Below are 16,699 nucleotides of genomic sequence, written 5' to 3' on the forward strand. Positions count from 1 at the left end.
CCCTGACCCATAGACCTTCTCTTCTTATTTTTGGTTCTGTTCCATAGTATGAGTGTCCTCATGCAAATGGGGGTGGGTATATAGATACAAACATACAATTGGCCCAATGCATGTCCTTGCAACTAGCTGCCCTTTGGGCCAAGGGTGCTCACAAAGGCCTGAATCTGGGGCAGAGGACCAGGAAGGCCTGGGAAATGGGCTTTTGTGGCTATTGGGGAAGGAAATTTAAGATCCTAAGAATCCAGCAAAGGGACTAGAAGGAGGGTTCTGGCTCTTTGTACCATGGGCTTCTCATCTTGTGAAGAGAAACATACCCAGCCAAGGATGGCCAGCTCAGGGGCCTCCAAAGCACAGAGCCTGGGGCAGCCACTTCCCAGGTTCTTAGGACAGTGCTGGCTATGGGCAGACCCCAAAATAGGGGTCTTTGGGGTAGGCCTACAGTGTTTGGGCCTGCATAGCTTCATTTGTAAATTGAGATGGTTTGGAACCTGGGACTGTCAAACTCCTCCCCAGATCCAATAGGGGTTTCAAAGATCCAGTTTGTCACTATTGATAGCTCAGTCTCAAGCACTGGATAAAGATAATACAAAAGAAAAGAAAATACTAAAAAAATTCAAATGAGTATATCGGTCTTCAGTCTCAGCCTCTCTAGCTCAAGTGATAAATAATGAGATAGTCTGGTTAATTAATGATCTGGTTAATAGAGTTGTTAGATTTATCTTTCATAGGTGACTAATTATCAGAGCATAATACACTTAACCTCACAACCACCATCAACAGTCAACAGTCATTGGACTGTGAAAAATTCAAACATCTCCAGTTTTCCAAGGGCCATGAAACCACCTGTATGCAACAGAACTGTGTGTAATTAACATATAATTCATTATGGAAATATGGATGTACCAGGTAGGTCAGACGATTTAAATTGATAATATCCAATAGTTAAAATTTCAAATGCCATGTCTGAGGACAAGACAACCTCTTCCAGGTGTTTTGATTTGGTCTGTTTCCCTCCTGATGAATTTTGATGGAAGCAGGCCACACCAACCACTCCTGAAGTTCATTTGGTGTCATGAGACAGGGAAAGCCCACTCACAGTTAGTAGCACTGACCTGTCCTTTCATATCTGGAGCAATGGGAATGGTGGGCCAGATGGTTGAGTAGACGCCAAAAAACACCAGCCAGATCAGCATGCTTCCCCAGACAGCCAGATGACTGAACTGCAAAGGAAACACACACTCAGGTGGGGCTTCTCTGCTAGTACAGGAGAGCCACCTGAACTCCACCTGCAGCAGAATCCCTGTGGCCAGGCCACTTTTCTTTATGGGAATATTTTGACTAGTCACCAGCCATTGGAAGGTTCCATCTTGTAATTATCTTGTCTCAAAATGTTACACGATGAATTCAAAGAACTGGTGGCTGCAAACTACCCTGAAGATCCAGGTGCTTTCACCACAGCTGACCTTCTAGATCCACCCCACAGTTTTAGCCAGCCCCTTGCTGTTCCTCACCAGTGTTTGCTCTAACCTGGAGCTATGTTTCCTGAAAGCAGTAAGAATGCACTGAATGGACAGAAAGAACAAGATGTTCTTACTTATTGAGACTTTAATTATTACTTTCATTTTCCAAAGAACTTTTTTTTTACAAATCTGGGCTGGATATTACATCTTAACAATCCTTTAAAAATCTGCTGAATTGCTGGCTTTTTCTTCTTTGCCCTCTTAATATGATGACCTTTGACTTCTTCCTTTCTTTCGCACTCTATGATATAATCTATCATCAAGGTCTTTTAGCTCTTTAAAAATAATACCTCTGGGTTCTGACCATTTCTCACTACCTCCTCCTGTAACAGTCCAGGCCAAGCCACCATCACCTCTCCTCTGGATTAATTGCCATTGTCACTTAATGGATTCCCTATTTCCACATTCATCTCCAGCCTTCTCCCTCACCTTCCCTGCATAGATTTAGGATCCTATTTAAGCAGCAGTGATAGACAAAAACGAAACATGGGTTATGACCCTGAAATGTGGCAAATCACCAAAATGTCTAAAATTGGGGAATAATTAAATGATGGGATACTGGTCAAACTTAATACTCCTTCATCATGAACAAAGATTTTGTAGTTGTATACTTTAAGGTATGGAAAAATGGGAAAATGTTCATGATATATTTTTTTGTTGTTGTTCATGATATATTTTTAACTGAAAAAAGGATCACAAAACTATATGTTCTGAAATGCACTATCTTCTTAAAAATACACACATGGAGCAAAGTCTGTAATGTTAAAAGCATTAACGGTAACTGTCTCTTGTCTATCAAGTTATGGAAATTAAATATTCTCCCTTTTGTCCTTCTGTATTTTCCGTGTGTATGTGTGTGTGTGTGTGTGTTTTACAACATGTGTATACATTTGAAATGAGAGGACTGTTAATAGCTTAGAGCTGTAAGTGCCAAGCAAATGAATCATCAGAAAGTTTTGGATTGCAAATTTGCCCTGATGAAGATCAAATGACAATTTTTACATGCAAAATTTAAATGAGATAGCTACATAGTGCTGATTGGTTTCCCAAGGCTGAAAAAGATTCATGCTATCAAAATATCTATAGTGGATAAAGAAACGATTCCAGAGAAAACTTACTTTAGTCCAAGCTGTGGTCTCCAAACCAGCTTTCAGACACACAGTGACAACAACATACTGTGAAAACAAACAGGAATTGGGGAAAATGTATTATCCTTGGTGACTTATTTTTACTTTCCAGGAGAAATCATAAGTCTCCCTCCAGAGGCAGTGGGAGTTACTTTTGTGCTTTTCTTAGCTTGGAAAGAATTGGGGAAAATCACCTTCTTCAGTGTTGCTTTTTTCACAGGTAGATGTGAAACTGTCATTTGAAGAATGGGGTGATCTATCTGGTAATCAATCACCTGTCCAGAGATCTGGACTCTGCAAAATCTCTGCTAGGGAATGAGGGTAAGCATTTCACAACCATTTTGAGCTTTAAGGTATCTACACTATATAGTTTAAAGATTTAAAACAAATAATATGAAGGAAGACCTTATATAAAAGGTTTCCAGAGGCAGAGCCCACACATATGCCACTTAAGAATGGTTCCGTAAAAAGAGAGATAAACTTACCGTGTAAACAATATTTCCAACAAATAAATAGTCTGTGGCATGGCCACTGGCCAACGGAGTATCTGAAAAACAAAGAAGTTATTACTAACTTCTGGGGAAGAGCACTGTAACCTGTTTTGTTCAGAACATGAAAGCAGAACTTTAGAAACATTTATCAAATTGTAGGGGAATTTCAAAAATTGCATTATCTGTCATTCTAATGCCTCTTCTTTCTAACTGAATTTTTTCACCTTATATTTTCTCTAAATGAAGCAAACAAACAAAATCAGGTTTCCAACAAACTGAACCAAACACTTAAACTGTATTGAAATTTACATTTTTATAAAGATTAGTTTAAACAAAGAGAAGAGTAAGAACATAATAATCTATCCTTATTAATTACAATATTAGACTTTTTCTGAGTGTTCTTTTACTATTTACTATTTATTTTGCAAACTGGAACTACAGGCTAATAAAAGAAGGTAACTACATGAATACAAATCAATTCATAATTATTGAACTCAAAATACGGGGGGATATTCATTATTCACGTTCTCATATGCAACTGCAAGAACTTCTGAAGTCTACAAATTGAGAGAATGCAAACAATCTAATGTGAGACATCTAGAAAATACAAACTAGGATTTTGAAGCTTTAATTTTATCTTTTCCACTTTTTTCTTTTTAAGGATGATTATTACAATGTATAAAACAATCACTAAGGCTGAGCTTTAATAGAATTGCCTAACTTCCATCAACTAGCCTGCTGTGAAAAGTCTGATTATTATCTTGAGGGATCAGAGCCTGTTTTGATATCAGGAATGGTTTCTTTAGATGACACTGCTAATCTCCTTTTATAATCAAATTTAGATTTGTGGCCTACAGGCCAAGAATTATATGGATTTTTGTGTTCGAATTTCCAACCCAGTAGCTGCCATACATACATATTTGGCCTGACTGATTTACCCATTTGCTTGTTGAAGAATCTGACTCTTAACTAAAGATTCAAGATCTGTTTAGTTTTCTAAAACACCAAAATGACCATGTAGCATGATAGGCAGAATCTGGTCATTGTTGGGCCATAGACTGAGCTCCAGGGCATGGCCTTTCTCCTGATTCTAGTAGGTAAATTTGTGACTATAAGGAAAGATGAACTGCAAAGGAAGGAACATTACAGGCTGTATTAGTTATATACCTAATGGGACTGCTGTTGGGGAACATAAGAGTTATCCAAGGAGAACAGAGAGAGATGGCCACTGACTTACAAAGGAATGATCTCGAAGCATAGGGAAGAGACTTGAAAATCCGGCAGAATGTCATTAAACGGGAAGGAGGGAAAAAGTTCAAAACACCTATTATTCTATTCTTGAGCAATAAAGAAGAATTAAATATTGAAACATGCTATAACATGGGTGCACCTTGAGAAACTTGGGCTAAATGAAACAAATCAATCACAAAAGCCCATCTTTTGTGATTCCCATTGTAGAATTCTACTTCTTGAGCTGTTCAGAATAGGCAAACCTACAGAGGAAGAAAGTAGACTTGTGATGGTCAGGAACTGGGAAATTTTTTTGGTGGGGGGGAAATGGGAAGTAACTGCTCATAGTTATGGGGTTTCTTTTGGGGGGCAATGAAAATGCTCAAACACTGATTAAGGTGACAGTTGCACAATTACATGAATATATTAAAAACCACAGAATCATACCTTTTAAATGAGTGCATTGTAGGGTATGTGAATTATGTATTGATAAAACTGCTATAAAAAAATTCAGTTCCTCAGTCACACTTAGTCACATTTCAAATGTTCAATGGCTACAGGTGGCTAGCGACTACTGTATGGGACAGCACCGATACAGAACATCTCCACTGTCACAGAAAGTTCTACTGGACATTGCAGGCCAGAGTGGCTATGTTGGAAGTGGAAAGAAGTGATAGGAATTGGCACATATTTTGAAGGTAGAGATGATAGGATTTAGGATTTGGATGTGGGGTGGAAAAGAACATGAGGAATCAATGGTAATTTAAAGTTTTTTCCTGAGTACCTACCTAGGTCAACAGTGATAGCATTTACCTGATTCTGGTCATATTAATACAGGAATACTGATTAAAAGAGTGACACTAAAACTTGGTACCGAGTGGTCAACACTTTAAATTCACAATTGGAAAAACAGATAAGGAAGAAGCATGATGCTATTAAGAGAGGAACAAAAGTATACTGAGAAAAATTAGGTGGTAAGAAGGACTCAAGTTGGTGGGGAAAAAATCCCAGCAATGAGCGTTAGAAGACTGTATTCCAGCCCTGTCCTCTGGTTCCAGCTCTGCCATTATTTAGTTCCTTAAAATGTTTGGTTCTAAGTCTTTTCCCACATCTATAAGATGGGGATTTTATTAGGTAAAATGACTAAATTATCACCAAAGTTCCTCTAAGACAGAAAATTCTAAGACTACAAGGTCTGCTCTCTTCACTGCTACATCAGGGTGTGTAGTGGTAGAAATCAGAAAGTTTCAGATCTTTTTTTTTGTTCACTTTAGCTCAGGGTGGATTTCCTAGTCTCAGCCCATGTTCACAGATGAAGAACAATGAGCTGAGTGCCCTGAAGTTCTATGTACACTAAGCCCCAACAGAGTCTAGAGTCAGTGCTGACCAGATGTTAGAGTTAGAAGGGGTATGAGATCAAACTGAAAATCAAAGTTTACAATCATGACCTGACAATTTTTGAATATCTTTTTAGTACTAATATTTCTAATGTTGGCTGATGCACATACAAAAACATACCTGCATACTTTAGATAAGAAAACTAGGGCAGGGATCCCTGGGTGGCGCAGCGGTTTAGTGCCTGCCTTTGGCCCAGGGCGCGATCCTGGAGACCCGGGATCGAATCCCACGTCGGGCTCCTGGTGCATGGAGCCTGCTTCTCCCTCTGCCTATGTCTCTGTCTCTCTCTCTCTGTGTCTCTCATGAATAAATAAAATCTTAAAAAAAAAAAAAGGTACTCCTTTGAAATGTCAAAACCTAATGAGGTGAGAGTTATGGAGGTCAGAAAATTAGATTTCTGTGACCACAGAGGAAATAAGTACAGTGCACAGACCTGAGAAACAGTAGCAACCTCCATAACCTGAGTTAGGGTGGGCACTTCATCAGTCCTGAGGATCTCAACTTAGTCACTACTGACACTTTTCCTGATTATTCTTTGTTGTGAGGGACTGTCCTGCGGATTGTCAGATGCTTGGCGCACCCCTGCCTCCACCCAGCAGATGCTAGGACTACCCACTCTCCAGGTGTGACAACGAAAACCTTCTCCAGACATGGCCAAATATCTCCCAGGGGTCAAATTGCCTGGTGTGAGAACCAAAGCAATGATAGAAAGACAAAAGAGGAACTGGAAATATATAAGTATACAGAAAACACCCTGAAGGGAAAGTGTCTAACATACCAGGGAACCCTCTTCTCTCTGGTCAGACTAGGAGAGGACGAGGCAACACCTAGCTGTCCCACCATGGACACATGGAACAGCACCAGGCTTTAGCACAAAGTGAGGCAACCCCCAAGGCCAGATGGCCTTTAGAAGTGGGCCAACTCTGGGATTACCTGTGGGCCTCTGAGAGCTCACCCAGGACGACAGGACCTCCATAGGGACCCTTAAGACTGCTGAACACTCTGCAGGCAACTTGGCGTGGAGAGAAAGCAGAGAAGACTAAAAGACATTTTCCAACTGTAGCTTCTAGGGTTTTCTAATGCATTAATTTCCACCTTGTCAAGAGAGTAAAATTAAAATGCTCACTGGCATTTTACTCTGGTATTTAATATATGATGATTACACTTGTGGTCATCTGAATTCGCTTAAAATAACTTTTAGAGAAGACAGGATCAACCTTTTATTTCTGTTCATCGTTTTGGAAGGATAACTCAGACTGCATTCTTGTTTTCTGCTGAGGAAAGAGTACCTCCTGCCCCACTGCAAACTAATACCATCAGGAAAGAAATTATTCCATGAAGGAGAAATCCCTAAACCAACTTGGGACCGCCAAAAGCCTCAAAAAGATAGCATCCCTTATACAAGTCACAAATCCTCACTCTGCACGCCTTGTTGGGGAAATACCCATGGAGTGGATTGCTCTCTTGCGGGTTATATTTCATCTGTGTTAAAAGCGAATACTTGTGGGCATCGTCTTTGTTAAATCTTGCCAATAACATACTACTGAAGAAAAGATGAGAAAGTCCTAAGAAAACATTTGTGAATGAATGTATCAATGGGCTATAGCTTGCTGGTAGTTCAAATATGGAAAAGCCCATTTAGACTGTCCAGTGTTTTCCTGAAGCATGCTGCTGACAAATGACTTCTTCCCACTTTGCCTAAACTTACTAGCACTGTTAGGAATCCAACAACCCACTAAGGAAAACATCTTTTCTATAGTTGAGCTGTTTTTATTTTAATCGGATATTTAAAATTGCAAGTGATTTTTTAATTTTTTTTTGAAAGGGAAAAAGTAACCCTCAAACCCAGATGATTGGTCGAGTTCCCTCAGCCAGCTTTCAGAATATTATTTGATCACCATCTGTCTAAATGAGAGTGAGAACATTGCTACACACAAAGCAGTATGGGGTGGTATAGACAGCTATTTGGGAGGAATGGAAAGAGGAAATCAGCTTGCATAAAGGCATGGAGGGGGACCCCCGCCCAGCCAGGTGGAGGGGTGAGCAAGGTGGAGTGGGACCATGGTGGTGTATGCTAGAATGGTGAGGGGGCAGGGGCCAAACCAGGCAAGGCTCTCTAAAGGTCCTTCATAAGAGAGAACCGTCAAAAATGCAGGTGGAGAGATATGATCTCACCAAACCTTTGTTTTCCTATCTTAACCAGCATGATGCTGAGCACTTCGTAACAGCAACCCGTCATTAGCACACAAAGGCTTAAATAAGCAAGGAGAGAGGTAAGGATTAAGCTGCCTATTGCACTAGAACAGCTGGCCCTTAACTGAACTAGGACCAGTCAGCCTTTTGCAAATTGAGAATCAGATTCACCCAGATGAAAGATGAGATGAGAGAGGAGGGCATGCATCTTCCCAAAGTCTACAGGAAGGTTTCCATAGAGTGAAGAACCTAAAAGAGTAGGAAATATTCCCCATCTACTTTGATAAAACAGAGTCACATTTAGAATGATTTTACTGTGGCTTCATGTGATGTAAAACCCAATATAATGATGGTGTTTACTATATCATCAAAAGTGTTAAATTGACTGTCCCAGGTCATCAGCTCATTCTTTTAGAGGCCCACGTAACGCTAGGGTTTCAGAATCCACTGACCCACAGCAGCGGATGACACTGTTCTTCCAGACTTAAATTATTTGCAAGATCTGGTTGGATACAGGGGCCAGCACAAAGCAGGATTAGCCAAATGTGGTTTAAAAATAGTCACTAAAACAGATGATTGTGAACAACTGGGACAAAACCACACGGACCCTCCACATTAGTAGTGACAGTCCAAAAATGCTGCATGAAAAAAACCTCTCTGAAAATATTTGTGGGAAAACCCACGATTTGTAAGGAAAGTATGTCTCATTTTCTGAGCAGACGGAATGATCAAGGAACTTACTTCAGAATATTCCAACGGGCTAGGTTGGTGACATTTTATAAAGATGCCATTTCAATTAAATGCTCATTAAAAGCATTACATCATGACCCAGCTAAACCACATAAATGCATCCAGAAATGGCTCTGACAGAAAGCAAAATCTGAAGAAAAAGATATAGCATGGTATGGTACAGTCAGAGAAGACAGGATTTAATAATCAAGAAAACAGATGGGGTGAACTTATGTGGGCATTTTTAATGAAGTAAAAATCCATGGAACACCTGAATTACAAATCACAGGCACCTCACTCACATATGACTCAGTAGGGAGCAATGAGGTGGAGGGGTACCATTCCCTTGACATCCAGGCACCTGCCAAGAATTTTGGCTGGAGAGCATATGCCAAATTTCTCCTGCTTTCCCTTTCCCTCCCTTTGGCCTCAAAATGCTCAGCTGCTTTGGTTCAGAGTGGCCCTTATTCCAGAATATGAACAGGGTGTCTCTTCCCCGTCTTGCTCTCTGGGCCTCTCAAGACTGCAGACATTTGAAGGAGGTACTACACCAACTGGGTACTATTAGATTAACATCAAGAGTGAAGATGTATTCCAAGTTTCAAGTAACTAATTTACAAACAAATTTTTACAACTCAAATGCCTGGACTGTAACTGAAACAATTCTTTCTGCTTCCAAAGCTATGTATGCACGTAGAGAAAATTTATTTTTTCCTTTTTGTGTTAAGGAGTAGTATAAAATACTGGAAAGAGTTTATAGAAGGTAGAGTTTATACAAGTGTTAGTGATTATAATTACATTCATAACCAGTGCTGGGTTAAGTTCCTGGTTATATAAGCCTTTTGCTGGATTTTCTCCTCTCTACTCCCATTACTGTTGGAGAAAGTCAAGGGTATGAAACTTAAACTTCCATCTGTTTTTTTTTTTTTCACTTTTGTTTACTAAAAATGGATCTTAGAAAGGTAATTTTAAAAAAAGGTGGTAAAAATGATGAAAAGTGAACTTGAATGTTAAAGTCAAACAGCCACCTGTGTGGCTCTTGTATCCCTAGCTCCCTGTTCCTGGGTAGGGCCCTGTGACCAGTCCTTGCCAATCAGACATGAGCAGAAGTGAGGGATGACTTCCTGCCAGAGATGGTTAAGAGCAACCACTCCTTCTCCTGGCTCTTCCCCTACTAATGTTAAGGCTGAATATACATTCAGGGGTCATGCATGAAATGGATGTGGAATGTGGTATGTGGTAAGATAGGCAGACGTGGAAATAGTTGTCATGAAGGAAGAAGTTTATACTTATAGATCCCTAGAAACAGGAGGCATGAATGTCATGCAGGGCTACAAGGGGAAGCACCAGGGTCAGTAAGGAGGCAAAAGAGACAAAGGGAGAACACAATCCAGAGCCTTTACTGGGGTTTTCAGGGGATGGAATGGACAAATCAGAGAAGGTATGGATTGGATGGTGTGAATAATTTCAGCAGGCTCTGGGTTATAGAGGTGATCCCTAGTTGTCTGGTATCTGGCCCCAAGGTGATTTAGGACAGGGAGAACATTGTATTGGTGTTTGAGTTAACAGGAGAGACACACAGAGAGAGGCAGAGACATAGGCAGAGGGAGAAGCAGGCTCCTCACAGGGAGCTCAATGTGGGACTCAATTCCAGGACCCTGGGATCATGACCTGAGCCAAAGGCAGATGCTCAACCATGGAGCCACCCAGGTGTTCCCGGTGTGTGAGTTAACAGAGGAGATGGTTGAGGTGTGGTCTCTATTGGTCAATAGGAGTATCAGAGACATTCTTGCAGGGGAGTCCTTTGCTCTCTCTAGGAATTAGGTAGCTCCGGGAAAACATTTCCAAAGTATTTTGTCTTTCTAACTTTTGGTGAGCACGTCTTATTTACCTCACTGGGATGCTTCAGGGTCTTGTGAAGATGTTCCACTAGGCTCTCCTTTCAGAAAGAGTTCCAGATGGTGGAGGCCACATGGCCTTACCACTCCCCTTTCTGTCCCATTCAGCATTTAATGTTCATCCCTACATCTTTTAATTTTCGATCTTTTAAAATCTGTGCGGGATGCCTGGGTGGCTCAGTGGTTGAGTGTCTGCCTTTGGCTCAGGGCATGGTCCCGGAGTCCCAGGATTGAGTCCCACATCGGGTTCCTTGCATGGAGCCTGCTTCTCCCTCTGCCTATGTCTCTGCCTCTCTCTCTCTCTGTCTCTCTCTCTGCCTCTCTCTGTGTCTCTCATGAATAAATAAATAAAATTGTTTGGGCAGCCCAGGTGACTCAGTGGTTTAGTGCTGCCGTCAGCCCAGGGCTGGATCCTGGAGTCCTGGGATTGAGCCCCGCATCAGGCTCCCTGCATGGAGCCTGCTTCTCCCTCTGCCTATGTCTCTGCCTCTCTCTCTGTCTGTAAATCTGTGCAGTGTGGTAGCGACTTTTAAAGTGGAACAAAATGTTGGCTTATTGTTTCACATACCTTCCTTGAAAATACAGCATTTTGGTTGGGAAATGTTGTGACTACAATAGCACATTCTCCTGGTGGGTCCAGGCTGTCACACCATCAGGCAGGTTAGGGAAATATTCACTAATGCAATATTGGGCTCCTACTGGATGCCCAGAAGCTAGTGTTGGCCTGGCACAGAGAATAGACTCACTTAGCTTTTCCTTTTTAAAGAATAAATAACTGAGCTTAAGAAGTTGCAATCTCAGAGAACAATGGCAGCCTTGCCCAAACTTAGCCGAATGTGTAGCAAGACAAGTCATCAGGATTTACATGATATAAAATAGCTAAATTTGCAGGACCAGGTACAGATCAGAAATAGCTCAAGTTAAAACGATCCAGTAATTCCATAAGCAGAGAAGAATAGGCTACATTTTATACATGTGCACAGTTTATGAAACTGATCTTTTTTTAAATTTATTTTTTATTGGTGTTCAATTTGCCAACATATAGAATAACACCCAGTGCTCATCCCGTCAAGTGACCACCTCAGTCCCCTCAGCCAGTCACCTCCACCCCTGCCCCCCTCCCCTTCCACCACCCCTAGTTCGTTTCCCAGAGTTAGGAGTCTTTCGTGTTCTGTCTCCCTTTCTGATATTTCCCACTCATTTTTTTTCTCCTTTCCCGTTTATTCCTTTTCACTATTTTTTACATTCCCCAAATGAATGAGACCATATCTTATGGCAGCACATTTATTAAAAAGTATAAAATGGCCTTTTCCAGAACTCTCCAAAGCCCTTGCTGCTTAATTAGTGCCCACAGAATGAGTATCCATATCCTTCTGAAAAGGGGTGGGAATGATTTCCAGGGTGTGGACTGTGAAGAATTGAGAAACAAATGTTTTAGGAATTTTTCTCTGCTGGTAAGTATATTTTCTTTCTCATCACCCTCCTCTTAAATTTCATCAAGAAAAATCTGAAAATTTCCTTTTTTTTTTTTTTTAAAGTCAAAATTGATTTTACTTTCTTTTGCCAATAACCACATTCCACTTCAAGGAGGATTACTCAAATATGCAGATTGGATCCACTAGTGGAAAACCCGAGTGTGGCCTGACACCAAGGGTCTTGATGAATTTTGGTCCCCGCAACAGTGGCATCTCTGGTTTTAACCTGGAATCACTTTCAGATCAAAGGGTGAGAGCTGTAGACAGGCCACGGGACTGAGCATAAGGTTGTGATGGTTGGAAGAAATCTGATTTGCTGAATTGCTTGAGTGGAAAAATTTATTTTGAAACTTGAAATGAATCATCACAAACTCCATCAGCAAAGGAGTGCTTTGAAAGGTCTATCCAAAACCACGCAAAAATAAGCAAAGCAGAATTCTTGGAACCTTTCTAAGGAATGAATGACAGGCTCACACCTTCTCAAAAGTGTTTCTTCCCAGCCATTATGTGCCCAAAGTGAACAACACTGGTATGTATCAAAGCCTCTCTTCGTGGATAGTGGAGAGAGAACCAACTAGTAAAATTCACCATCTTTGTGACATAACCCACAAAGTGTGGAAAAATGAAATGAAGTACTCTAGGGTCTGTAGCACATCAGGCAAAACTCCTGTAGGGCCCTGGGTGTGGGGTGGAGTCTGGGGGACAGCTTCAGGTGGGACTTAGGGGCAGACAGCCTGAAGTCTGTCACACATCAGTACCATGTTCCAATGTTTCTTTGAGGGTGGGGTGATACATCATTCTAAGTGGTAATTCAAAGTGTAATAAGAACTCATTTATAGGTAAGACAGTAAATCAGCACACATAAACAAGTAATCCAATCTGCTATCATATCCCTGTCTTCTCAAACTTGCAATCTTTCTTGATTTCCACCACTAACTTACTTCCTCCTCCCACCCCACCCCCTCACAAAATAACTCATGCTCTTACCAAACCTTATGTGTTTTTCTACACAGTAGTCTTCCTACCTCCAACCCCTTCCCGAGAAAAAAGTCCACACCTAGGTTTTCCTGATCTGACCCTCACCTAAACCTAACCTCTCTGCCCTTTTTTCCAGCTACTCCTCTCGCTTCTATGCTGTAGCTGTCTCACCTAGGGGTGCCATTGCTGACCTCAGAGGGGATGATGGGAATATGTGAAGACATATTTAGATTGATCACAGTGCACAAGAATAGGGAAAGGAGGAGGGAAGGTTACTGACATTTACTGTCCAGGATCCTGAAAGGCTCATCAGCGGTTGAACAAAGTCTGGAATCCAGGTCCCCTTGGCCCTATATTGGGAAATACTGCCTGTGACCTCTTCGGATTCTTGTGTGCTTGCCTTGTTGGGCCAGAAATGCTCTCTCTCCCCCTTTTCCCACACCTCCCCTGCCCTGCTTGATCATACCCTCCTCCTCTTTCAAGAACATACATGTCATTTCCTCAGAGAAGCCTCTTCCTTAGCCCACTAGACTAGACTGTGTCCTTGCAGCACAGAGTACACTGGCCATGAAGCAGTGATATATGCACCCCTTGATCATCAGCTCTGACCTTCTGTAAGCTTCCAGGGGGTGAGAGAGAGAATCTATTATATGTGTGCACTCTCAGGGTCTGGCACATCACCAACACGCCATGATTCTGCTGAATCAAGAAGTTCTCCAAACATGTTCCCTCCTATCTAAGCACTTTCCCATTTCCTGAATGTAACTCTCCTTACACACTCCCTGAAATACCTGGAGACACATTTAATGTTCTTGCCACTAGTTCTCCTTCTACCATTCACTTTACCGGACATGATACAATTGTTCCCCCAAATTGCTCTGATCATGATACTCTCCTTGATCTAAAGTCTAGGCTGGGGATCCCTGGGTGGCTCAGCGGTTTAGCGCCTGCCTTTGGCTCAGGGTGTGATCCTGGAGACCTGGGATCGAGTCCCACGTCAGGCTCCCGGCATGGAGCCTGCTTCTCCCTCTGCCTGTGTCTCTGCCTCTCTCTCTCTCTATGTCTATCATAAATAAATAAATCTTTTTTTAAAAAATAAAGTCTAGGTTGACTCCACTGAACATCTAAGTCCTGACTTCTTAACCTCACATTCAAAAGCTTGTGCTGTCCAGCTTTCACTCACCTTATCAAACCTTTTCTTGTCTTCCACCCTTGAAGGCATCAATTCCTCACAGCTTTCCACATCTGCCCTGAAATTCCCCACTTTGTTCAGCTCTTGATTCCATTCCTATACATCTCGATCCTACTTGGACTTCCACACTAAGCTTAGATGTTATCTCTTCTAACCAGTCATTAATAATCCCAAATGAAAGGCATTTCTCTCTCAGCCCTTTGAAATCCCATAGTATATTATCTGTATTTTACTTGAGGCGATTATTTTCTACTTTGTACTAGAAGTTTCCATGCACGAATCTGGTCTCCCTTACCAAACTATAAACTCTTTGATGCTAAGACCCATATTGATTCATTCACCTAATACCCTTAGAATCCACCATAGTTTCTTAGACATAAATATTACACAAAAAAGATTAATGGGCAATGATGCAATCATTTTTGCTATGCCTTAATAGTGAGAATTTAGAAATTAATTCTAAAATATTTATTTGTTAGAGGACATAGACTAATGAACAAGAACACAAATTAATTCTCTGCCAAATATACTTAATATTTGCAATTTATTTCATTTATATAGTTTCACTTAAGAGGCTAATGTTTACAACACAATTAAAAGAAAATCTCTATCCTGAAAGCTTAGTAAATAATGGCATCGATGATGATAGTGATGATAATACAAACTGGAAAAACTCATCTTATAGGCTGGCTACTAGGCAAATTGCTAAGTTTGAGGGAAGCAGATAAGGGTGGAAGAAATGAACTTGAAATTCACTTGGGGCTATCTCTCAGCTAAATTAGTAACTTTTGGGAGTCTATCTGCTTTTAAGCATAGGCTATTCTAGGTGAATGAAGATTTACATAATGACATCTAGTAGACTATATAGCAATTCCACCATAAACAGCAAGCTATAATTCTGGAGTGCAGAATCCTGACTCCAGGATTGGAAAACCATCACCTCTACTGTAAAATGGGCCACATTAGTGTTTTTTGAAGCACGCAAGAAATGACCATTTAATAAATCATCTGAGAGTCCAAACGCAAGCACTTCAGAGTTAGGAACAGAGTGCAATGTCTAGATAAGAAGGGTAAGGGGCCTGGAGAGAGTACTTGTCATCAGTCCATGCTATTCCCTGTGTCTTCCTAAGTATGAGAGCAGGGACAAGAGGACAACTGCCCAAATTGTTCTTACTCATCAGACAAATTGCTTCCCATCACCAGTCCATCGTAATGCCATGATGGCTGCTTCTATCACTGAACTGGCAGAGCTTCTAAAACAAACTACATTCAACATTCTTCTGTTTGTAGACCCTACTCCGTCAAAATACAGAAAAATCCACACTGAGTAAAGATGAATCACAGAAAAGCTTTAGAGTTCAAAGAACACGATTTTGCTAGAATGCCCTTTGTAGGGGTGGGGTTAGAAGCAGAAAATTTTATTTCCTGATCTAGAGACTTAGGGACCCTCAAAGGAAAAGGAGGTCAGATGAAACTCGAAGAACAGATCATAGGGTATAATAAATTGGCTATGCATGCATTTTCTCTGTCAGTATTTAATAGGTTAAAGAATATCAGTAAGGATGAATCATTCTGTTTGAAGCACAAAACACATTGACACAGAAACAAAGAGGCTTGGAAGCTTTATATTCTTCGGTTCTCTTAACAATAAAAGGCCTTGTCTAGTCAACATTTAGAGTAATTTTTCCCAGGGGGATTATTACTATTTGAGAGGGATGAAAGAGTAGCATTCTCATGATACATTTTCCTTTTCTAAGACTCAAAGATGTGTCTCTTTAGGAGGCAACCTTTTGGATGTACTATGGAGTGTGAGCAAATACAGACAGTCACATTTCACACACATTGTCTTTCAGCTGGAGGAGAGTCCAGCTCTCAGTTGAATCATTCCTCCAACTTTAAGTTTTCTTGAAAAGTGTATGTCAAATAAGGGTGACTCTTTCAAGAACTAGGCGTAAGTTTAGACACTCACAAGATTTGAGTTATTCTGCATATAGGGGTGTGAGGTTGGAAAACGAAAGCCCAAGTAATTAACAGAAAATGTCAAGCTCGTGGACAAGTGGCATCGACGTTCCATTGCAGTACAGTGCTTTGCTTCAAGTTCCAAGATTCAAACAGTTATTAAAAATAAAGTTTAGAATTCCTAGCATTTAAACTCTCCAGGCAACTGGAAAGAAAATAGGCTCTCAGAGCCAGAATGGATGAAACCTACAAGCTATAAACCTGAGCCCTAGCTCTCATTAGATTTTAGGTATGTTTTCCTTCTAAAATGTGTTCTTGTGATCTCCCAGTCTGCAGAACTGGGAAAAAAAAAATTGTGAACAACTGGCACCAGAGGGACTACTTGCTGACAGTTGAAATCATGAAGCCGTTACCATGCTCCAGCGCTTTCATGGGAAACCAGAAGAGGATGAGGGAGTGGACCAAGGCGTTGATGCAGTGACCCCAGAAAACCTAAGGGAAAACAAACC

The 16,699-nt window shown here is 41.0% G+C and overlaps 1 protein-coding gene across 15 annotated transcripts in view; it reads right to left on the reverse strand.

The window, feature by feature from the left end:
* The window catches only part of LOC144295815 (phospholipid-transporting ATPase IB), a 570,630-nt gene that overhangs the window by 146,579 nt on the left and 407,352 nt on the right, over positions 1–16,699 (reverse strand). For all 15 annotated transcript variants that reach the window (XM_077868357.1, XM_077868362.1, XM_077868360.1 and 12 more), the window contains 4 exons: positions 16,604–16,682; positions 3,133–3,194; positions 2,639–2,695; positions 1,113–1,220 (listed from right to left, as the gene is read on the reverse strand). In XM_077868357.1, coding sequence (XP_077724483.1) covers positions 1,113–1,220; positions 2,639–2,695; positions 3,133–3,194; positions 16,604–16,682 — 306 coding nt within the window. The remainder of the gene's footprint in view (positions 1–1,112; positions 1,221–2,638; positions 2,696–3,132; positions 3,195–16,603; positions 16,683–16,699) is intronic.

Source organism: Canis aureus, chromosome 24 (assembly GCF_053574225.1).
Source record: "Canis aureus isolate CA01 chromosome 24, VMU_Caureus_v.1.0, whole genome shotgun sequence".
Taxonomy (NCBI): Eukaryota; Metazoa; Chordata; class Mammalia; order Carnivora; family Canidae; genus Canis; species Canis aureus.